General features: G+C 39.5%; 1 protein-coding gene across 3 annotated transcripts; it reads left to right on the top strand.

Moving 5' to 3' along the window:
* The first annotated feature begins 838 nt into the window (after window positions 1-838).
* Window positions 839-20,810, top strand: gnmt (glycine N-methyltransferase). 3 transcript variants are annotated; one of them, NM_001310926.1, is given in 7 exon segments: window positions 891-1,172; window positions 9,321-9,448; window positions 10,769-10,882; window positions 11,258-11,400; window positions 15,328-15,446; window positions 20,361-20,494; window positions 20,497-20,807. In NM_001310926.1, coding segments are annotated over 7 exon segments (912 nt in total). In that variant the 5' UTR covers window positions 891-963; the 3' UTR covers window positions 20,562-20,807.
* The last annotated feature ends 214 nt before the right edge of the window (window positions 20,811-21,024 follow it).

Genomic DNA, 21,024 nt, shown 5'->3' on the forward strand with positions numbered 1-21,024 from the left:
CACTCACCTGTACTCAAATGGCCTCCACAATCACCAGATCTCAATCCAGTAGAACACCTTTGGGATGTGGTGGAACGGGAAATTTGCATCATGGATGTGCAGCCGACAAATATCCAGCAACTGCTTTATTGCTATAATGTCAATAAGAACCAAGTTCTCTGAGGAATGTCAAAAAGAATTAGGGCAAAGGTGGGTCCAACCCGGCAATAGCAAGGTGTACCTAATGAAGTGGGCCCGGTGAGTGTATATGCTATACATGTGAAAACCGATTACTCAAGATGCTTTACAGATCTTTACAAATAACCTATATTATTTTTATTTTTAATATTAACATACAACACACCCAAAACCACATTGCATACACCAAATAATCAGAATGACAAAATGCAATATCACACAAAAATAAGTAAGCATATAAAAGTACACAGGAGGAAAACTTAACGTGATGACAGACTACAGAAGAAGTGAAATAGACAGGATAGAAACGTCAGAAGATGTGTTGTCTACAAAAACAACAGAGAATCCAAGAAAGTGAAGCCAGTGTGAAAATGCTGTCTTTGTTTCGTGTGGACTCAACATGTGTGTCGAGAAGAAGTTACTTTCATTTTGAGGCGACTTTGTCGTCTGGCAGAGCCGTACATCTGATCCCTGTCAGCCCGGTTCCAAAATAATGCTATCGCTGTATTAGCGGTGTAAATTCCAGATTGCGGAAACCCGGGCTAGATAATCGAATCCCCTGGTTGTTAACGTGCGGGCGGATGAGGTGCGTCATGCTACACCTTGTCCAATCGAAATGTAGGCGTGAGTATACACCAGAGTCTCATTGGGCTAAAGTTTCGCTTCCTCTGTACCTCTAGCTAGCATAAATATCAATAACACCGTTCATACGTATCTGAAGAACGGCTAGATAGCATCGAGCGTGTAACTCATACAAAGAATTAGAGTGATCCTTGCGGGTACATAATGTCGGTCGACAGTGTTTTTCGGACGCGTTCTCTCGGCGTTGCTGCTGTGGGTCTTCCTGATCAATATGCCGACGGAAAAGCAGCGAAAGTGTGGCAGCTGTATATCGGAGACACGCGGAGTAGAACGGAGGAATACAAAAGCTGGGTGGTATCCCTGTTAAAAAAACACAAGGTGCAGAAGATACTGGATGTCGCCTGCGGTACAGGGTAGGCAATGTTCCCAATACAACTATTTCTGAACTCTAGATTCCTCCGTAGTTAACACAGCAGTTTGTCCCAAAAAACGCTTTAAATCACTGTAATACAAATCGAATGAGATTTTATGACTATATCGATAATTTCTTTATATAAACAAGCGTTTTTTTGTCATAACAAAAAAACGGTGTGGTACCGTTTCGTTAATGTCGACGGATAGGCCTTGATTGCATTTGCTGGAATATTCCATTCCATTAGTTACCAGTTGCCACTTTTTTTTCTAGTCATTTAAATATAGTCTGTTACTTAGTACTTGATACTGTATAGACTAGTAAAGGTACTGATAATACATTTTACATTTAAGGACGGATCGATATTGGTATTTGGGACTGGTTAAAAACCGGGGAGGGCTTTGTCATTTATTTTGATCCAGGGAGGGCCATGAGATATATTTTTTGTAATGGGTGAAAATAGTTTTGATGGTTTTCCTTATTTACTTAGTTTCATCCTTCACTTCACATCCTTCCTTGTTTGTAATTTGTGTGGTGGGGTGATATTGGATAAATCTCAGCTGCTTTCTGAAGGCAAAAATATTGGCCCACAATATCATTTCTACATTGAAGTCAAAAACCACAGATTTGATACCAATTGTATAGAAACGTGTTCATTTGACAGCATGTTCGGTTTGGCAGTGGGTAGCGTGCCTGTCCAGGTTGCGGAAGCTCGCTGGTTCAAACCACGGTTACTGGGGGTTACCCCCCCCCCCCCCCCAATTCCGACTTTCACGTTATTTTACGGCAGGTAATATATCTTAGGAAATCCCCTGCATAAAATTTACATAACATATTCTACTATCCGGCCCACAGTGGCCTTCTGAGACCAGGTTGATTATTGTACTGGTACAGAGGAAACCTTTTACAAAACCTGTTTGTTTGGTTTTGAAGTCTTAAACATATCATGTTAAGCGGAAGGGAGATCTTGCTGATATTCTTTTTTTAAAAAGGATTATCCAATATCGTCTCCCCGAAAAAAGGGTCATGTCATTTTTATTCTCCTAACTATATTTTGACATTCATGGTTTGACAGAGAGAATACATGTTAGTATTCTTGTAAAAATATTTTATAAATTTACATTTCTGCCCCTTGTCAAATGTCCCCCAAAATTTCGTTATTTGGTGCTGCAAAAACGATAAAAATATCAAATGATCTAATGACATAAAAGCTGCTAGTTGAAAGCTGTTCCAACATAAAGCTTTTCTCATAGAAACAATTTGTTTTGTGTAGGCCAGGGTCTCCCAAACTTTGTGTCAGCCTGAAATGACACTCCTGATTCAGTTGATTTGACTGACTGAATTAGGTGTGTTAGTTTTGGGTTAAAACAAAAAATGAAATGTTTAGGGGTCTCTAGGAGCAGTTTGGGAAATTCTGTTGTAGGTAAAGAGTTAGGATTAATATTAGTGGGATTGGTGTTGACTACATAGAATCTTTGGATGTTTCTGTGGTTTTCTACAGATTTCTCTCAGCCATTATGCATGGCTAAAGAAACAAGTGAAATTGACAAATGCTTGAATGATATACATCCTCCGTCTACAGTTACGCGCTATCCCTGCTCAATGTCTTCACACCGAATGTATTTTAAAGCGTCTGAGTATAGGTCTCTTTTGCAATTTTTTGGACCAGTTGTTTTCCATGGAATTCTTGGAGCCATTTACTACAACCACTTTCTTTTTCTCTGTGAGGCAGTTTTCATACTTCTCATGGAGTCAATAACCTTCCAACAAATTAACCATGCTGAAAAGCTGTTCTGGAACTTCAGCTCACAGATAAGTAATCTTTATGGTGAGAGGTATCTGACTGCAAATATGCATCTATTTGTGCACTTGGAAGACAGTGTTTGAGCCCTTGGACCGTTATGGACTCTTGTTTTCATTTCGAGGACAAGAATGGATATTTGCTACGGCTTATACATGGCACACAGAACATACCAATGCAGATGATTAATTCTGTAAAACTGCAAAATGCAGTAGCAGAAATGTATGCAAGAATGACAAATGATTACAGTTTTTGTCAAGAAAGCAATGAAATCTCAAAGAAAACAGTAATTGGTTGAGTTTGTACCTGGTGCAAATCATCAGTCTGCCTTGGAGAAGTATGCTAGACATCCCATTCAGGAAGCAGGACACATCTACATTAGCAGTTGTCAGCGAATTTGTAATTGCAGGTTTCTCCCTATTGTGTGTAATAACGGTTGTGCATATTCTGGGAAGTGGCTTTTTTTGATGTATCATCTATGCCAGGCATGACCTCTGCCGCTAATTTTCCTAATACACTGGAGCGAGATTAGGAATGAACATAATGACCAAATTATGTGACCCTAAATTGAATTACTGTAAATATTCAACAAATTATTGATGGTGTGGACATTGTTAGGGCCTACACTCACCTAAAGGATTATTAGGAACACCATACTAATACTGTGTTTGACCCCCTTTCGCCTTCAGAACTGCCTTAATTCTACATGGCATTGATTCAACAAGGTGCTGAAAGCATTCTTTATAAATGCTGGCCCATATTGATAGGATAGCATCTTGCAGTTGATGGAGATTTGTGGGACGCACATCCAGGGCACGAAGCTCCCGTTCCACCACATCCCAAAGATGCTCTATTGGGTTGAGATCGGGTGACTGTGGGGGCCATTTCAGTACAGTGAACTCATTGTCAGGTTCAAGAAACCAATTTGAAATCATTCGAGCTTTGTGACATGGTGCATTATCCTGCTGGAAGTAGCCATCAGAGGATGGATACATGGTGGTCATAAAGGGATGGACATGGTCAGAAACAATGCTCAGGTAGGCCGTGGCATTTAAACAATGCCCAATTGGCACTAAGGGGCCTAAAGTGTGCCAAGAAAACATCCCCCACACCATTACACCACCACCACCACCAGCCTGCACAGTGGTAACAAGGCATGATGGATCCATGTTTTCATTCTGTTTACGCCTCTGACTCTACCATCTGAATGTCTCAACAGAAATCGAGACTCATCAGACCAGGCAACATTCTTCCAGTCTTCAACTGTCCAATTTTGGTGAGCTCGTGCAAATTGTAGCCTCTTTTTCCTATTTGTAGTGGAGATGAGTGGTACCCGGTGGGGTCTTCTGCTGTTGTAGCCCATCCGCCTCAAGGTTGTGGGTGTTGTGGTTTCACAAATGCTTTGATGCATACCTCGGTTTTAACGAGTGGTTATTTCAGTCAAAGTTGCTCTTCTATCAGCTTGAATCAGTCGGCCCATTCTCCTCTGACCTCTAGCATCAACAAGGCATTTTGGCCCACAGGACTGCCGCATACTGGATGTTTTTCCCTTTTCACACCATTCTTTGTAAACCCTAGAAATGGTTGTGCGTGAAAATCCCAGTTAATGAGCAGATTGTGAAATACTCAGACCGGCCCATCTGGCACCAACAACCATGCCACGCTCAAAATTGCTTAAATCACCTTTCTTTCCCATTCTGACATTCAGTTTGGAGTTCAGAAGATTGTCTTGACCAGGACCACACCCCTAAATGCATTGAAGCAACTGCCATGTGATTGGTTGATTTAGATAATTGCATTAATGAGAAATTGAACAGGTGTTCCTAATAATCCTTTAGGTGAGTGTATATGACCCCAATTAAATTACTGTAAATATTCAACAAATAGTGTTGTTGGTGTTGCTATAGGTAGCTTACATGACAAAAACACCTTAAAGTGAAACAGAATCGTGATTACACACATTGATATCATAATTGGGTATATATTTAATAACATAAGAACACATAAATTACACCATATAGTATAAATAATGTAAATTCTTATTGTGTACTTAAAAAGGATGGCTTGCCGCCATGTTGGAATGATATATACAACTGATGTCACTGGAATGGTAGCGCTCTTATATCAACCCCGTCAAACTGCAGGAACAATGGAAGACTGACCCATCGTACTTGTCCCTGTTCATCCCTTGGCATTTGCTTTTGAACCAATACATAAATGTGTTCCTGCAGTTGTTTCATAAGAGGCAGAACATTTAGTTGTATCGGAATGTATAGATAACCGGTTGAACAACACTGAGAGGTGCTCCTGTCTGATTGCACGGCAATGCCAACAAAACTCATAAAAAGTACTTTTCAAGAAACCATTTACACGGTTTCTACCCTACCCTTTACTTATGGAAGCGACTGAGATGCTTAGAAATAGATTATTCCTTGTCTGGTTTGTCAATCCCTCTGTGTTGCCCTAGTGCATATCTCAAGCATTCTTTGTTCTCAATCTGCTCCTTTGGTAATTCCTGGATGGTCTTCTCTGCACTGGTTAACTATTCCAGTCATGATCTCCTGCCTAAACTTGTATTTCTTCTCTTTCCTGTTCTGGACAACAACATACTGCTTTGCTGCCTTGGAGAACTGGTGCCTGAACTGCAGTTTCCTGTCCCTTGTAACTTCATGATCCCGTGCTGCATTGCTGTTGTGGTCTATGGCAGCCACACGGTGACGTGCCTGAAAGCTTTCCTGGCAATTGCTTTTTTCTTTTAGTGTATTTTGTAGAAATGTACACGTGTGTGTGTCTGTGTGTGTGTGTGTGTGTGTGTGTGTGTCTGTGTCTGTGTCTGTGTGTGTGTGTGGTAGTTGACTACACTTACCTGATGTAGTAAATATCTATATATACTGGTCCCAAAATAATAAGGATGTGAAAGCCTTGATGGCCTATACCATTTCTGGTTAATTGCCCAGTGCTAATAAAATAATTGATTGGTTACAATGATATGACTGCTTGTGTAAATGAGGCCGAAAATAAAGCTCTGAGGAATCCAAGGTCAAGTCACTAATCTTATCTGAAAAGTTAAAAACTGTATTTGTTAGTTATAAAGCACAGAACGTTTCAGCGTAAAGCCGTGAAATGGTCAGTGTCGATCCACAACTCAACCATGTTGATTTTGTACAGGGACAGCTTGGAGGTGTGGTCCTAGGGCGCATGTCCAGCTAAGATCCCCCAGGACACTGAGAAAGATAAAGGCCTCTGCATGGTCAGTGGAATTGCAACTTGGTATTTTTTAAGCCTTGTATTGCCATTTTGGAAGCAGTAGTGGCTGGATTCCTGCCCCGATGTAAACATAGAATAAGCATGGGTGATTGTGCTACTAATTCTCTGGTAATACAACTTATTTTCAAGATTTTTCTAAGGAAATGTTGCTGCCTAGTTTAAAGAAGTGTGTATAGGGCTTGGCATTACCATTTTTCCACAAAAGTGAAAACAATTGTCAGACACGAATAATGTAGACTTCTAAATCCTTATTTAGATTCAATTGAAGAAATTGCATAGGCTAAACAAATTCATCTGCAAGTTGATAGCTCTTTAAGCCTAATTTCTTTCAGGAGAACTGGGTGTAGGATGTGTGTCTGCTGCCAATTTGACCAATTTGGATTCTCAAACATTGTATTCCAGGCGATAACGTTAATCCTTCATCAGACTTTTGTATGAAGCTTGAGTATGCTAGTTGCGGTTAAGTCCTGCGCAGAAGAATCTTTGCTTAAATTATTTCAATGTTAGAGTTTTAACTTCGACTGCTATCATTGACTAGTTGGATTCATGCCATTGAGTAACAGATCCTTCACTTAATCTGTTGGAGAATGTGACTCCATTTCCATGGCAACCTTTTTGCCTTTAAAGTGTCAGCTGTCATTTTTGTCCAGTCTGTCTTGGCTGGTAAGAAATTTGATAGATTTCTTTTTATCTGGACACTTGCCACAATGACATCATGCTTTTATTTCGGTTTTATTAAATATTTGGGTAGTTTGCTTTATATGCTTGTATGGCATGATTGAGGAATTACATATAATTGTCATTTCAACCAATGACATACTAATTAATGACGTACCAATTATTTCACCCAGTATTTTTCCAGAGTAAATAGCTTTTAATAAGGTAAGCATATAAAATATGAAGAAATGCATAACTTCACAGGACACAACATTCCTATATATCATTAATGAACGATAACAAATTAAAAAAACTAATCTGGACATACTTTGCTGACAATTTAAGTTCCGCCTCATTAATCCTAAATCATTAATCAATTAAATACATGCAAATGAAGGCACAACAGTTGAGAAATGGATGTTATCGCATTCATTTAATTACTACTATATTACTATTTGGTTAGTATTCCAAAATGTTTAATATTAATTTATTAGATACCTGTCTGTTTTTCTATAGAGCGAATTGGGTTGACAAGACTATTAAAAGAGCCTTTTGTGTGTGCAAAATTGGTGAGCGCCTTCTGGAAAAGGAGAGGCAGTTTATCTATTTTGCATCCGGTATTGCCTTGATGGGTTGGTTCTGTTCGTAAAAGCCAAAAAATGAAAGCATTTCTAAATAATATTGAATCCTTCAGTTTCTTTAGGTATATGTCCTACACACAAAATTACTTTATGAATATTTTGGGGATTAGTTTGAATACCCTAAATAATCATTACTTGTTCACTCCTTTTTTGCTTCTTTTAAAACTGTCGACTTTGCTAATCACCCATGAACCAGCTCAGTTTTCTGTTACTGTGTATAAGAGCCAGAGATGTTTTTTTGCTTACTTGTGTGTGATGAAAATCAGTAACACAAGCCAATGTTTTCAGGTAATTAATTGTCTACCTGAAAGCACTGCAGTGCATTATCCAAATGCAAAACTAAAAACATTTTAATATGCTAGAGTTTGAGTACTAAATTACTGGAAATTCTAATTTCCAAGTATACATTGTGATATTAAGCAATATGTAATGATATGAGAAACATTGTGATAACTCTTTTGCCATATCGCCCAGCCCTAAGTTGCAGTCAAAAGATTTTTGCGTTTTTATTAACGAGTAGGTTTGCCCAGGGTCCTAAATTAACACCCACCAAGTGCCAAATTTGGGTAGATTTTCTGTTTGGTATGTAAATCTCAGAAGGCTATCCGCCACAGTGGCAGGGAAACCTCTTTACCAAAAATAGTCATGAATAAATATCTAAATAAATATTTAAATATCTGGCATGATGGTTCGAAGATAATACTCATATTTACCATCCACAGACCGTCTCTAGAGCTCCAAGTCAGTTACTCCGCATCGCTCATTTGCTATCGGTCTGTTGCTAGCTTCTGGTTATTAAATAGTTATGTTGTGACATCTACCTGGAGTAAGCCAAACTTTGAAACGATAACTCAATAAAAATGGTGATACATATTTTTCACATACCTATTTTTCGAATTAAATAGACTAAATAGATTAAATAGATCCTGAAAAGACAATGACTTAATTAAAACAATTTTTCATTTTGTTTGACGGAAAGGAGACAACACAAAATGATCTTTGTGAGAAACGTTCTCTAATCTGGTGAAGGATGGACTGGGTTTACTATGGCTACTCTTCCGTTACAAATTACCACAAACATCAAAATACATCAGAAAGCACATCCCAATATACAGTATCTCACAAAAGTGAGTACACCCTTCACATTTTTGGAAATATTTGATTATATCTTTTCATGTGACAACACTGAAGAAATGACACTTTGCTACAATGTAAAGTAGTGAATGTACAACTTGTATAACAGTGTAAATTTGCGGTCCCCTCAAGATACCTCAACACACAGCCATTAATGTTTAAACCACTGGCAACAAATGTGAGTGCCCCCCTAAGTGAAAATGTCCATTGTAGCCTAGTGTCATTTCTTCAGTGTGAGGGGTGTACTCACTTGTGAGTTACTGTATACGCACCATTAAGACTGTGGTGTGGGCCTATACACTAATTTGTCAACTATCTAAATATTTTTGAATCTCTCCTTGTTTCTTACATTTTAAACTGACATTTCCATCCATGTCAGTTAAATTGCTCGAAGATAAATCGTTGTGTAACATAATCCACAAGTTTGATTTATTTTCTGTTGGATTTACCAGTCAGTGCTGTTCTTTATCTGCTGCATATCTGTTGACACTTGCTTAGCTCATCCCAAAGCTAGCTCATGTATAATCTACTTGTATTGTAAATATGAAATGCTTTATCCTTATGTCATGTTTATTTCTAGTTTCTTTAAGTTATATAGGCAAAATAATCAAATTAACATGCAAAGAACAACGGTTTTGGTTTATTGCAGAGTGGACTCCATCATGTTGGTTGAGGAGGGATTCAAGATGACTAGTGTGGACGCCAGTGACAAAATGCTCAAATACGCTCTGAAGGCAAGATGGGAGAGAAGAAAAGAGGCTGCCTTTGACCAGTGGGGTGAGTAGTAAAGTCTGTCTGACATATAAACTTGGGTACTGCTACTGCTTTGATGAAGTGGATAGCAGGAGCTGTAACATCATTATTGTTGTACAGAATCCATTTACAAGGCAATGTACATTTTTGCAAGGTCCAACCAAAATGTCTTCTGCTTTTGACCCAGCTCTTTAAATTGCAAATGTGTGGTTGGGAGAAAAGCTGCCACGTTGGAAACAACAAAAAAAATTACATTGTCGACTCTCGGATTCCATCTTGCAGTCTTTCAATACCAATATTATTATTGTCTGAATCTCCCTGACTTTCTCCCTCAATGAAAAAAAGTGAGGTGTTCTAAAATTTTCCACCAGTTGAGAATGTTTTATAATTCATGCCCATTATCATGTCCGTTTTATACTGGTATTCATCACCATAATTTTCCGCTTATCCGGGGCCGGGTCGCGGGGGCAGCAGTCTAAGCAGAGATGCCCAAAATTCCCTCTCCCTGGGCACTTCCTCCAGTACTTCTGGGGGGACACCGAGGCGTTCCCAGGCCAGCCGGGAGACATAGTCCCTCCAGCGTGTCCTAGGTCTTCCCCGGGGTCTCCTCCCGGTGGGATGGGACAGGAACACCTTCCCAGGAAGGCGTTCCGGAGGCATCCGAAACAGATGCCCAAGCCACCTCAGCTGACCCCTCTCGATGTGGAGGAGCAGCGGCTCTACTCTGAGCTCCTCCCGGGTGACCGAGCTTCTCACCCTATCTCTAAGGGATCGGCCAGCCACCCTGCAGAGAAAGCTCATTTCGGCCGCCTGTATCCGGGATCTTGTCCTTTCGGTCATGACCCAAAGTTCATGACCATAGGTGAGAGTAGGAACGTAGATTGACCGGTAAATCGAGAGCTTCGCCTTGCGGCTCAGCTCTTTCTTCACCACGACAGACTGATACATCGACCGCATTACTGCAGAAACTGCACTGATCCGTCTGTCAATCTCCCGTTCCATCCTGCTATACTGGTATTGAATGTTTCAAATAGCACTTGCACAAGTCCTGGGATGGTTTAGCCATGTAAGCTGGAGTCATCATATGTTGGTCCTCAGTTAGAATGGAAAAAGGCCAAGGCTTTCTAGTTAACGCGTAGACAGAGTTTGCTCCTCAAGCCTTCATTTCTGCAAATGGACATAGTACTGTGGTTATCTAGGCCACCTCTGTAACAGAAGCAAAGGAGTCAATTAATTGAAATGCGTCTGATATTTGTTGTACAATTTTTTGAAAAATATTATTCTTCATGGGTCACATCCAAATATTATTTTGTTTCTCTGTCCCTACCTCTATTATTCCTCTAGAAATCGAAGAGGCCAACTGGCTGACGTTAACTGAAGATGTGCAGAAGCCAGGGGAAGGCTTTGATGCAGTAATCTGCTTGGGAAACTCCTTTGCCCACTTGCCAGATTTTAAAGGTGACTATAGTGGCAGGCAGACATTAGTCTTATTGAGAAATTACTCTTATTTGTGCACTCATTGAAGACATTACTGTACTGAACTTTATTATTGAACCTGGATTGTAACTTGGCATATTGTAAAATGGCAGGTGTCTGTGAATCGGTTATGAATTGTTATGAACTATGAACAGAATCTTGTTTTGTCCAGCTTCACTGCACTGTATGAATCAAATGAAGGTCTTTAATAATTAGCTAAATCAAGACTTTTATACAGTATTCTCAGTTAGGCTTTAGCAAAAGCTAGCACATCATATAGCTCTGAAGGACCAGAGGGATATCTTTTACTGAGTAATAAGTGATGGATTATAATGGTATATGTGTCTAATAACTCAGGGGACCAGAGTGATCAGAAGTTAGCCCTGAAGAACATTGCCAGCATGGTGAAACCAGGGGGCATCCTAATCATAGACCACCGTAACTATGACTACATTCTAGAGACAGGCCGAGCTCCCCAGGGCAAGAACATCTACTACAAGGTACATTTGTCATTTTGAAGACGATCAAGTTCAAAAGGATTATTTGTCATTTGCTATAATAAGTTATGGCAATGAAATGCTTGGTATTCCTACTCCTGACAGTGCAGTTAAAAGTTAAAAAGTAACAGTAATTAGAAGAAAACACAAACTATCAATAATAACACTATAAAAAAAACATGCATCAATAATAACTATATAACTGTACAACCATAGTGCAATGTAAAAGGGACACATGTGCATGATATAAAGTGACAGGTGTGCTTGTGACTATGGATGAAAGGGAGGAGGGGTTTCCTGAATTGAGCAGCCTTGCGGCCTGAGGAAAGAAACTGTCCTGTAGCCTGTTAGTTTTGGTCAGACCTTGTGATGCGCTCTGAAGTGCTTTATGAGATGGACATATGGAATACGTTTCATGACTTTAGGTCACATGGTGTGGGTGTGGTGAGCTTGCAAATTTGGCCACTCTGGAGGCTTAAAATTGTGCCACCATGAGTCTGATTTGAATACCATTGCACCAGAAGTTGTCCCTTAGGCCTGTATTAGCATGCAAAGATGGGCATTTTAGGGACGTTTTATCTCACAGAAATTAGCAAAAAGGACAGAAAAATTGAGGAATAATAATTGAAGCTGCAAGCAGTATTGAGCGTGTTTCAGCATTGAGACATTATTGGCCTTATTGCACTACTGTTGAGCTGAATGATCCATATGCACCATTTATTCATTGATTTTCAAAGTGAAGCATGAATTATATTTATTTTCCAACCGTGCGCCCATGTGGCTAAATTAAGACACAGTTCGTACATTAGTAAGACTTGATTACTGGTCACTGGAAGTGCCAAATGTAAATCACAGTGGGAAATACAGATAAAGAGAACGCCTTATATTTGTTAAGGTTCCACCTTTCAAGCTGAATTTACTTGCAAAGGTCATAGTGTTATTGACATGTACATCAAATACGTTTTTCATATGATCTTCTCTACCTGATATATATTCATATACAGCTCTGGAAAAAATTAAGTTGCCAAATTTGGAGGCATGTCATAGCACCACCATGAGGCAAATGTGCAAGGCATTGCATCAGAAGTTGTGGCCATTGGGCTTGTACTACCAGTGCCTTTGCTTGCTGAAGCCCTAATAATAATAATAATCAATGGTAACAATAACAATAGTGTTTCACCAGTGAACTGCTGAAACACTAATAAAATTAACAATTATAAGAGGGTTCCAGCAACTATGTTGCTTGGCCCCCCCTAAAAAAGAAGAGAACTAACTCTACAAACTAGTTATTTTCCACCTGTCCTGCCCATTTCTTAATTTTATTTTTGACTTAATTGTTCCCCCAACCGCATACAGTCCATAACGCAACTAAATGTGTAGAAAGTGAAGGGGTCTGAATACTTTCCAGAAAAAGCACTTTTTTTTTGGAAAGAAAGCAATTTCACCCATCAATTTAATAGTTAACAAATGTAGAACTGTTCAGGAAACACTGGGCAGTTGCTGAGTAAATTTTTACAATAACAGACAAAGTTCATCCCCACAAGATATGTGTGTCTTGGAATAGTTCCCAAAGGTAAATTATATTGCAAGTTTCATGCAATTACTAAAACATACTGTCAGTCAGTTCTCTGACTGTAACATATTGTTTTTGGCAAACCATGGTTTCCAGGTTTATGTCCCTCTAATTCTCATTAAACAGGTGAAACTAAAACTGTAGGGACCACATTTAAAACAGTTCTCAACATGGGGTTACATGGAGAGGTACTTGGAAGGATTCAAATGCTTAGTAATCTATTGCACATGAAGTACATCAGTCAAAATCTGGCTCGGGGTTCAGTCATACACAGGACATTATCTTGAGTCTATTGTCAACACTGGCTAGCGGCTGAGTTTTAGATAAGCCTCTCTAAAGCCTGACGGATATTGCCTTCTTTTCAATGCACGTTTTTCTGAAGGCAGGAATGTCTATGCAAATGTAATTAAACCCACTGACCTGAAAGGAAGACTCATAAAAGTGAAGTTTTACGCTAGGTTTTCATTCAATTGTGATCACATTCTATCACTGGTGTTTCCACCAAACCGATAAAAAGCAGTTCATGTTGACATGCTAGTGCACATTACTGTATATCACTTTCATAGTGCATTTTCATATAATGAGTAAAGAAATCTGTAATGTCAAAAACATTTGTAACATTTATCTGGATAAAAATGCTGTCTCGTGTATTGTGTACAGGTCATTATGGTAAATAAAGTTTATATTATAAGTTCATAAAATGTTTTGCCATCTGCATTTGCATTTTTCAGATGTTTATCAAATTATTATGTTATAAAGGAAAAAACCTATTTGTTTCTGATACAAAATACAGTATCTCACAAAAGTGAGTACACCCCTCACATTTTTGTAAATATTTGATTCTCTGTTCATGTGACAACACGGAAAAAATGACACTTTGCTACAATGTAAAGTAGTGAGTGTACAGCTTGTATAATAGTAAATTTGCTGTCCCCTTAAAATAACACAGCACACAGCCATTAATGTCTAAACCGCTGGCAACAAAAGTGAGTACACTCCTAAGTGAAAATGTCCAAATTGGGCCCTGAATGTCAATATTTTGGGTGGCCACCATCATTTTCCAGCACTGCCATAACCCTTTTGGGCATGGAGTTCACCAGAGCTTCACCGGTTCCCACTGGAGTCCTCTTCCACTCTTCCATGACGCCATCACGGAGCTGGTGGATGGTAGAGACCTTGCGCTCCTCCACCTTTCCGTTTGAGGATGCCCCATAGATGCTTAATAGGGTTTAGGTCTCAAGACATGCTGTCCATCACCTTTACTCTCAGCTTCTTTAGCAAGGCAGTGGTCGTCTTGGTGTGTTTGGGGTCGGTATCATGTTGGAATACTGCCCTGCGGCCCAGTCTCTGAAGGGAGGAGATCATGCTCTGCTTCAGTATGTCACAGTACATGTTAGCATTCATGGTTCCCTCAATGAATTGTAGCTCCCCAGCGCCAGCAGCACTCATGCAGTCCCAGACCAAGACACTCCCACCAGCATGCTTGACTGTAGGCAGGACACACTTGTCTTTGTACTCCTCACCTGGTTGCCGCCACACACACTTGACACCATCTGAACCAAATAAGTTTAACTTGGTCTCATCAGACCACAGGACATTAATCCAGGTTCCAATAATCCATGTCCTTAGTCTGCTTGTCTTTTGTTTGTGGGCTTTCTTGTGCATCATCTTGAGAAGAGGCTTCCTTCTGGGATGACAGCCATTCAGACCGATTTGATGCAGTGTGCGGCGTATGGCCTGAGTACTGACAGGCTGACCCCCAACCCCTTCAACCTCTGGTCTTGGCCACCGTGCTGCAGCTCAGTTTCAGGGTCTTGGCAATCTTCTTATAGCCTAGGCCATCTTTATGTAGAGCAACAATTCTTTTTTTCAGATCCTCAGATAGTTATTTGCCATGAGGTGCCATGTTACACTTCCAGTGACCAGTATGAGGGAGTGTGAGAGCGATAAAACCAAATTTAAAACACCTGCTCCCCATTCACACCTGAGACCTTGTAACACTGAGTCACATGACACCAGTGAGGGAAAATGGCTAATTGGGCCCAATTTGGACATTTTTACTTAGTGGTGCACTCACTTTTGTTGCCAGCGGTTTAGACATTAATGGCTGTGTAGAGTTATTTTGAGCAAATTTACACTGTTATACAAGCTGTACACTCACTACTTTACATTGTAGCAAAGTGTTATTTCTTCAGTGTTGTCACATGAAAAGATATGCTCAAATATTTAAAATGTGAGGGGTGTACTCACTTTTGTGAGATACTGTATGTTATTACTAAAGTTAGATGCTGTTTTGCTATTTGTTGTTTATTTAATTAGAGTCCTGTTATGCTTTGTGGCCAAAATCTCTCTTGCAGAGTGACCTCACTCAGGACATTACCACTTCTGTGCTGTGGGTGGACAACAAGCCTCACATGATTACTCTGGACTACACTGTGCAGGTGCCAGGGAACACCCAAACTGCTCCTGAACTCAGGTACAAAATGTGGTCCTTATGCATTTTAAATCTTTCAAAGGCTCTTCCATGTCTATCAAATAGTCATCAGAAGTTTTCTAGATTGAATCTCCAACACGTCAACATGAAAAATATGCTCAGTTAAACCTTACTATTCCCAGGTTGTTGCTGAGGATAATAATGCATTTTCAGTCATACCTGATAAAATAAGGTTTACACAAGTGTTAAAATACCTGATGCGAATACTGTCATCCAATTCTTGATGGAACCATGGGCGCAGGTAGCATAGCAGTACCCTTAGTGTTGCTTGATCTTAGACCTGGCAAGGAGAAATCTGTTCTGGCCATGTGCAAAGCAGTGAAATCTTGTTTCCAGGTTGTTGCTTTAGTTAAAAAATTTTTAGGTAAAACAGTGACGCAAGTTTTTGTAAAAAAAAATGTATCTGTTAAACATTTTATTTTTGTAATTGTATAAACATTTGCACACTTGTTAAAAAATATTAGAATATTTAGAAAGATGTACATAATTGTAACTAAATAGATATTTACAACCATGCAACTCATTAACACTTGCCAACATAAAATATGGTGACACATTTTCTTTAAATTGTAAATCACAGTTTCAAATTGTTTTCAACCGCAGATACCCATAAGGACTCAGATTGGCAGGCCAAAGCTTTTTCTGACCAATGAACTGAATGCATTGTGAACACCACATGTTCACCTTTTAACCAATTTCAGTAGATTCTGGAACATGCAGCAACAGTGTTTCAACCTGTTTCAACTAGGGTGTGATGCCGAGGAAGAAAAACATGGCTAAGTACGGTCAACTTCTCATACCACAGTTTTTGATAGGATAACAAACCCTTTAGATGATTTTTCTTTTTCCACCTAGCTAGATCAAAAGTTTTACTGAAGTCTAGTAGCTAAATTACTAAAATGTATATTTAGCAACAAACAAGGAATTTACAGTGGGGAGAACAAGCATTTGTTACACTGCCGATTTTGAAGGTTTTCCCACTTACAAAGCATGTAGAAGTCTGTCATTTTTATCATAGGTACTCTTCAACTGTGAGTGACGGAATCGAAAACTAAAATCCAGAAAATCACATTGTATGATTTTTAAGTAATTCATTAGCATTTTATTGCATGACATCAGAAAAGCAGAACTTAATATTTGGTACAGAAACCTTTGTTTGCAATTACAGAGATCATTAGTTTCCTGTAGTTCTTGACCAGGTTTGCACACACTGCAGCTGGGATTTTGGCACACTCCTCCATATAGACCTTCTCCAGATCCTTCAGGTTTCGGGGCTGTCGCTGGGCAATACAGACTTTCAGCTCCCTCCAAAGATTTTCTATTGGGTTCAGATCTGGAGACTGGCTAGGCCACTGCAGGACCTAGAGATGCTTCTTACAGAGCCACTCCTTAGTTGCCCTGGCTGTGTGTTTTCGGGTCGTTGTCATGCTGGAAGATCCAGCCACGACCCATCTTCAATGCTCTTACTGAGGGAAGGAGGTTGTTGGCCAAGATCTTGCGATACATGGCCCCATCCATCCTCTCCTCAATACGGTGCAGTCGTCCTGTCCCCTTTGCAGAAAAGCATCCCCAAAGAATTATATTTCCACCTCCATGCTTCACGGTTGGGATGGTGTTCTTGGGGTTGTACTCATCCTTCTTCTCCCTCCAAACACGGCGAATGGAGTTTAGACCAAAAAACTATATTTTTGCCTCATCAGACCACAGGATCATCCAGATGGTCATTGGCAAACTTGCAGGAATCCTGCGCTGCAGGATTTTAATCCATGACGGCGTAGTGTGTTACTAATGGTTTTCTTTGAGACTGTGGTCCCAGCTCTCTTCAGGTCATTAACCAGGTCCTGCCGTATAGTTCTGGGCTGATCCCTCACCTTCCTCATGATCATTGATGCCCTACGAGGTGAGATCTTGCATGGAGCCCCAGACCGAGGGAGATTGACCATCATCTTGAACTTCTTCCATTTTCGAATAATCTAATAAACTGCTTGCCTATTGTCCTGTAGCCCATCCCAGCCTTGTGCAGGTCGACAATTTTATCCCTGATATCCTTACACAGCTCTCTGGTTTTGGCCATTGTGGAGAGGTTGGCATCTGTTTGACTGAGTGTGTGGACAGGTGTCTTTTATACAGGTAACCAGTTCAAACAGGTGCAGTTAATACAGGTAATGAGTGGAGAACAGGAGCGCTTCTTAAAGAAAAACTAACAGGTCTGTGAGAGCCGGAATTCTTACTGGTTGGTAGGTGATCAAATACTTATGTCATGCAATAAAATGCAAAATAGTTATTTAAAAATCATACAATGTGATTTTCTGGATTCTTGTTTTACACACCCGATTCCAAAATAGTTGGGACACTGTACCATTGTGAATAAAAACAAAATGCAATGATGTGGAAGTTTCACATTTCTAATACAACATAGATGACATATGAAATGTTTAAACTGAGAAAATCTATCACTTTAAGGAAAAAATAAGTTTATTTTGAATTTCGTGGCATCAACATGTCTCAAAAAAGGCCATGTTTACCACTGTGTGGCATCCACTCTTCTTTTTATAAGACTGCAAACTTCTGGGGACTGAGGAGACAAGTTGCTCAAGTTTATGAATAGGAATGTTTTCCCAATCTTGTCTAATACAGGCTTCTAGTTGCTCAACTGTCTTAGGTCTTCCTCTTTATGATGCGCCAAATGTTTTCTATGGGTGAAAGATCTGGACTGCAGGCTGGCCATTTAAGTACCCGGATCCTTCTATGCAGCCATGACATTGTAATTGATGCAGTATGTGGTCTGGCATTGTCATGTTGAGACGATGTCTCGATGGGAGCATATGTTGTTCTAGAACTTGGATATAACTGTCAGCATTGATGGTGCCTTTCCAGATGTGTCGGCTGCCCATGCCGCACGCACTCATGCAACCCCATACCATCAGAGATGCAGGCTTCTGAACTGAGTGCTGATAACAACTTGGGTTATCCTTGTCCTCTTTAGTCCGGATGACATGGCGTCCCAGTTTTCCAAGATTAACTTCAAATTTAGATTTGACTGACCACAGAACACTTTTCCACTTTGCCGCAGTCCATTTTAAATTATCCTTGGCCCGGAGAAAACGCCTGCGCTTCTGGATCCTGTTTAGATACGGCTTATTTTTTGACCTATAGAGTTTTAGCCGGCAACGGCGAATGGCACGGTGGATTGTGTTCACCAACAATGTTTTCTGGAAGTATTCCTGAGCCCATGTTGTGATTTCCATTACAGTATCATTCCTGTATGTGATGCAGTGCCGTCTGAGGGCCCGAAGGTCACGGGCATCCAGTATGGTTTTCCGGCCTTGACCCTTACGCACAGAGATTGTTCCAGATTCTCTGAATCTTTGAATGATATTATGCACTGTAGATAACTTCAAACTCTTTGCAGTTTTTCTCTAAGAAACTCCTTTCTGATATTGCTCTACTATTTTTCGCTGCAGCATTGGGGGAATTGGTGATTCTCTGCCCATCTTGACTTCTGAGAGACACTGCCACTCTGAGAGGCTCTTTCTTTACCCAATAATGTTGCCATTTGACATAATAAAATGCAAATTGGTCCTCCAGCTGTTCCTTATCTGTACATTTTACTTTTCCGGCCTCTTATTGCCATTTGTCCCAACTTTTTTGGAATGTGTAGCTCTCATGAAAACCAAAATGAGCCAATATTTGGCATGACATTACAAAATGTCTCACTTTCAACATTCAATATGTTATCTATATTCTATTGTGAATTCAATATAAGTTTATGAAATTTGTAAATTATTCCATTCCTTTTTTACTCACAATGTGTACATGCTTTGTAAGTCGGAAAACCTGCAAAATAGGCTGTGTATCAAATAGTTGTTCTCCCCACTGAACATGGCTACTCACTGTTTTGCCTTTGACATGGTCAACTATATAGTATAAATATAGACCATAGTATAGCATCATAACATGTATTTTTTTTTTCTTAATTTTATGTGTTTGCATTTGTTCAACACATTTGTTTACTTTTATAGGAATTTCTACTCCAAAAAACAGGGTAAAGTTTCAGTATGAAAAATCATATGCAAAATGTTAACTAGCCATGTCAACTTCTAGCTAATACAATTTTTTCCATTGTATTAATTTAGCACGTTATTATTCCAATAATGTTTATTGTTTTCATTTAATTGTTTTTCCAAACTTTTCCAATGCATTCTCACATTGAACATACTGGATAAAAGGTTTGGTATAGTATCAAAAACTGAGGTACGAGTGGGTTGGAGAAGCCGACCATGTTGAGACCTGTTTTTCCCTCCTCTGCAATGCATCACTATGAGTTTAAACACTAGTGTTCCAGCATCTACTCAGACTGGTAGAAACATTTTACAGACTCACAGCTATGCTGTGCTAATCAGAGTCCTCATGGGTATCTCTGCTTGCAAATGCTGTGAAACGTACTACCGCAGACTGACAAAATGATTTTTTATTTGTAAATCACACAATTCCAGTGACATTTTTGTGACAAAACTCTGAGCGTCTGTATTTTGTGTTGGCAAGTGTTATTAACGAGTTATTTACAAGTATGCAAATATTTTTACAAGTGTGTAAATTTTGTTTTTACAAATAAAAACTAATGTTAATAAAAATGTGTTCTCATTCTTACCTTGTAAAAGGAAGGTACAACTATTTTTGGCAACGCAGTGTATGGAAAAATGTAGTTTGTAGCATGGACCCACAGGTATTAAAAGCCAAAGTTAACTTTTGTTTTATAGGTTGAAATTTTTTTTTAAATGGTATTTTAGCAATTTCAAGGTTTGGAGCGCTGTTGGCTAGGAGTGTTGTTGCAAGTGGAAAGTACAGTAGTCTTGTTAAGAAGTTCTCACATTATGTCTATTTGTGTTCTTGCAGCAAATTCCGCTTGTCCTACTACCCTCACCGTATTGAAAACTTCAAAGAGATTTTGATGGAAGCCTTCCATCGGAAGTGTGAGCACAGTGTTTATGGCGACTTCAAGACCTATACAACTGGTCAGAGCCAACCCCCCTGCTACTTCATCCACGTGGTCAAGAAAAATGCTTAAGACCCCACTCTAATCCTTCCCAAATTTGACATACTTTCTCTTCCAATCTCTCTTATTTTCAAACTGCCTCTTATGTTTCTGAGCCAAAACAGAATGTATATACCATATCTCAAATGCCCATATTCATGCTGTTGAATGCTTTTGATTTGATTTTCTGAAAATATTTTTTACTCTCCGGCAATGCAAGCCATCTTGAGTGGCATATACACTAGGACCGCCAAATGCATACGCCAAGTAGCATTTGAGTTTAAAATAAAACTGCACTTTTGAATGCTGCACTCTCCTCCTTCCATGACTTTTCATTAATAGGCGTATATTAAATTTTTACATAATCAGAATTCTAAACACACAAACGGAAATCTATGTAGAGACTATTTACCTGTGTATTACTTTTAAAATGCAATTTTTTGACCCTTTTTCCGACTTAATCGGCCAACAGCCCATGGTATTTAGTGTTGGTACCCATGCAGTCGCTAGTAGTACCCAAGCGCT

The sequence above is a fragment of the Esox lucius genome, chromosome 15, assembly GCF_011004845.1.
Source record: "Esox lucius isolate fEsoLuc1 chromosome 15, fEsoLuc1.pri, whole genome shotgun sequence".
Lineage (NCBI taxonomy): Eukaryota > Metazoa > Chordata > Actinopteri > Esociformes > Esocidae > Esox > Esox lucius.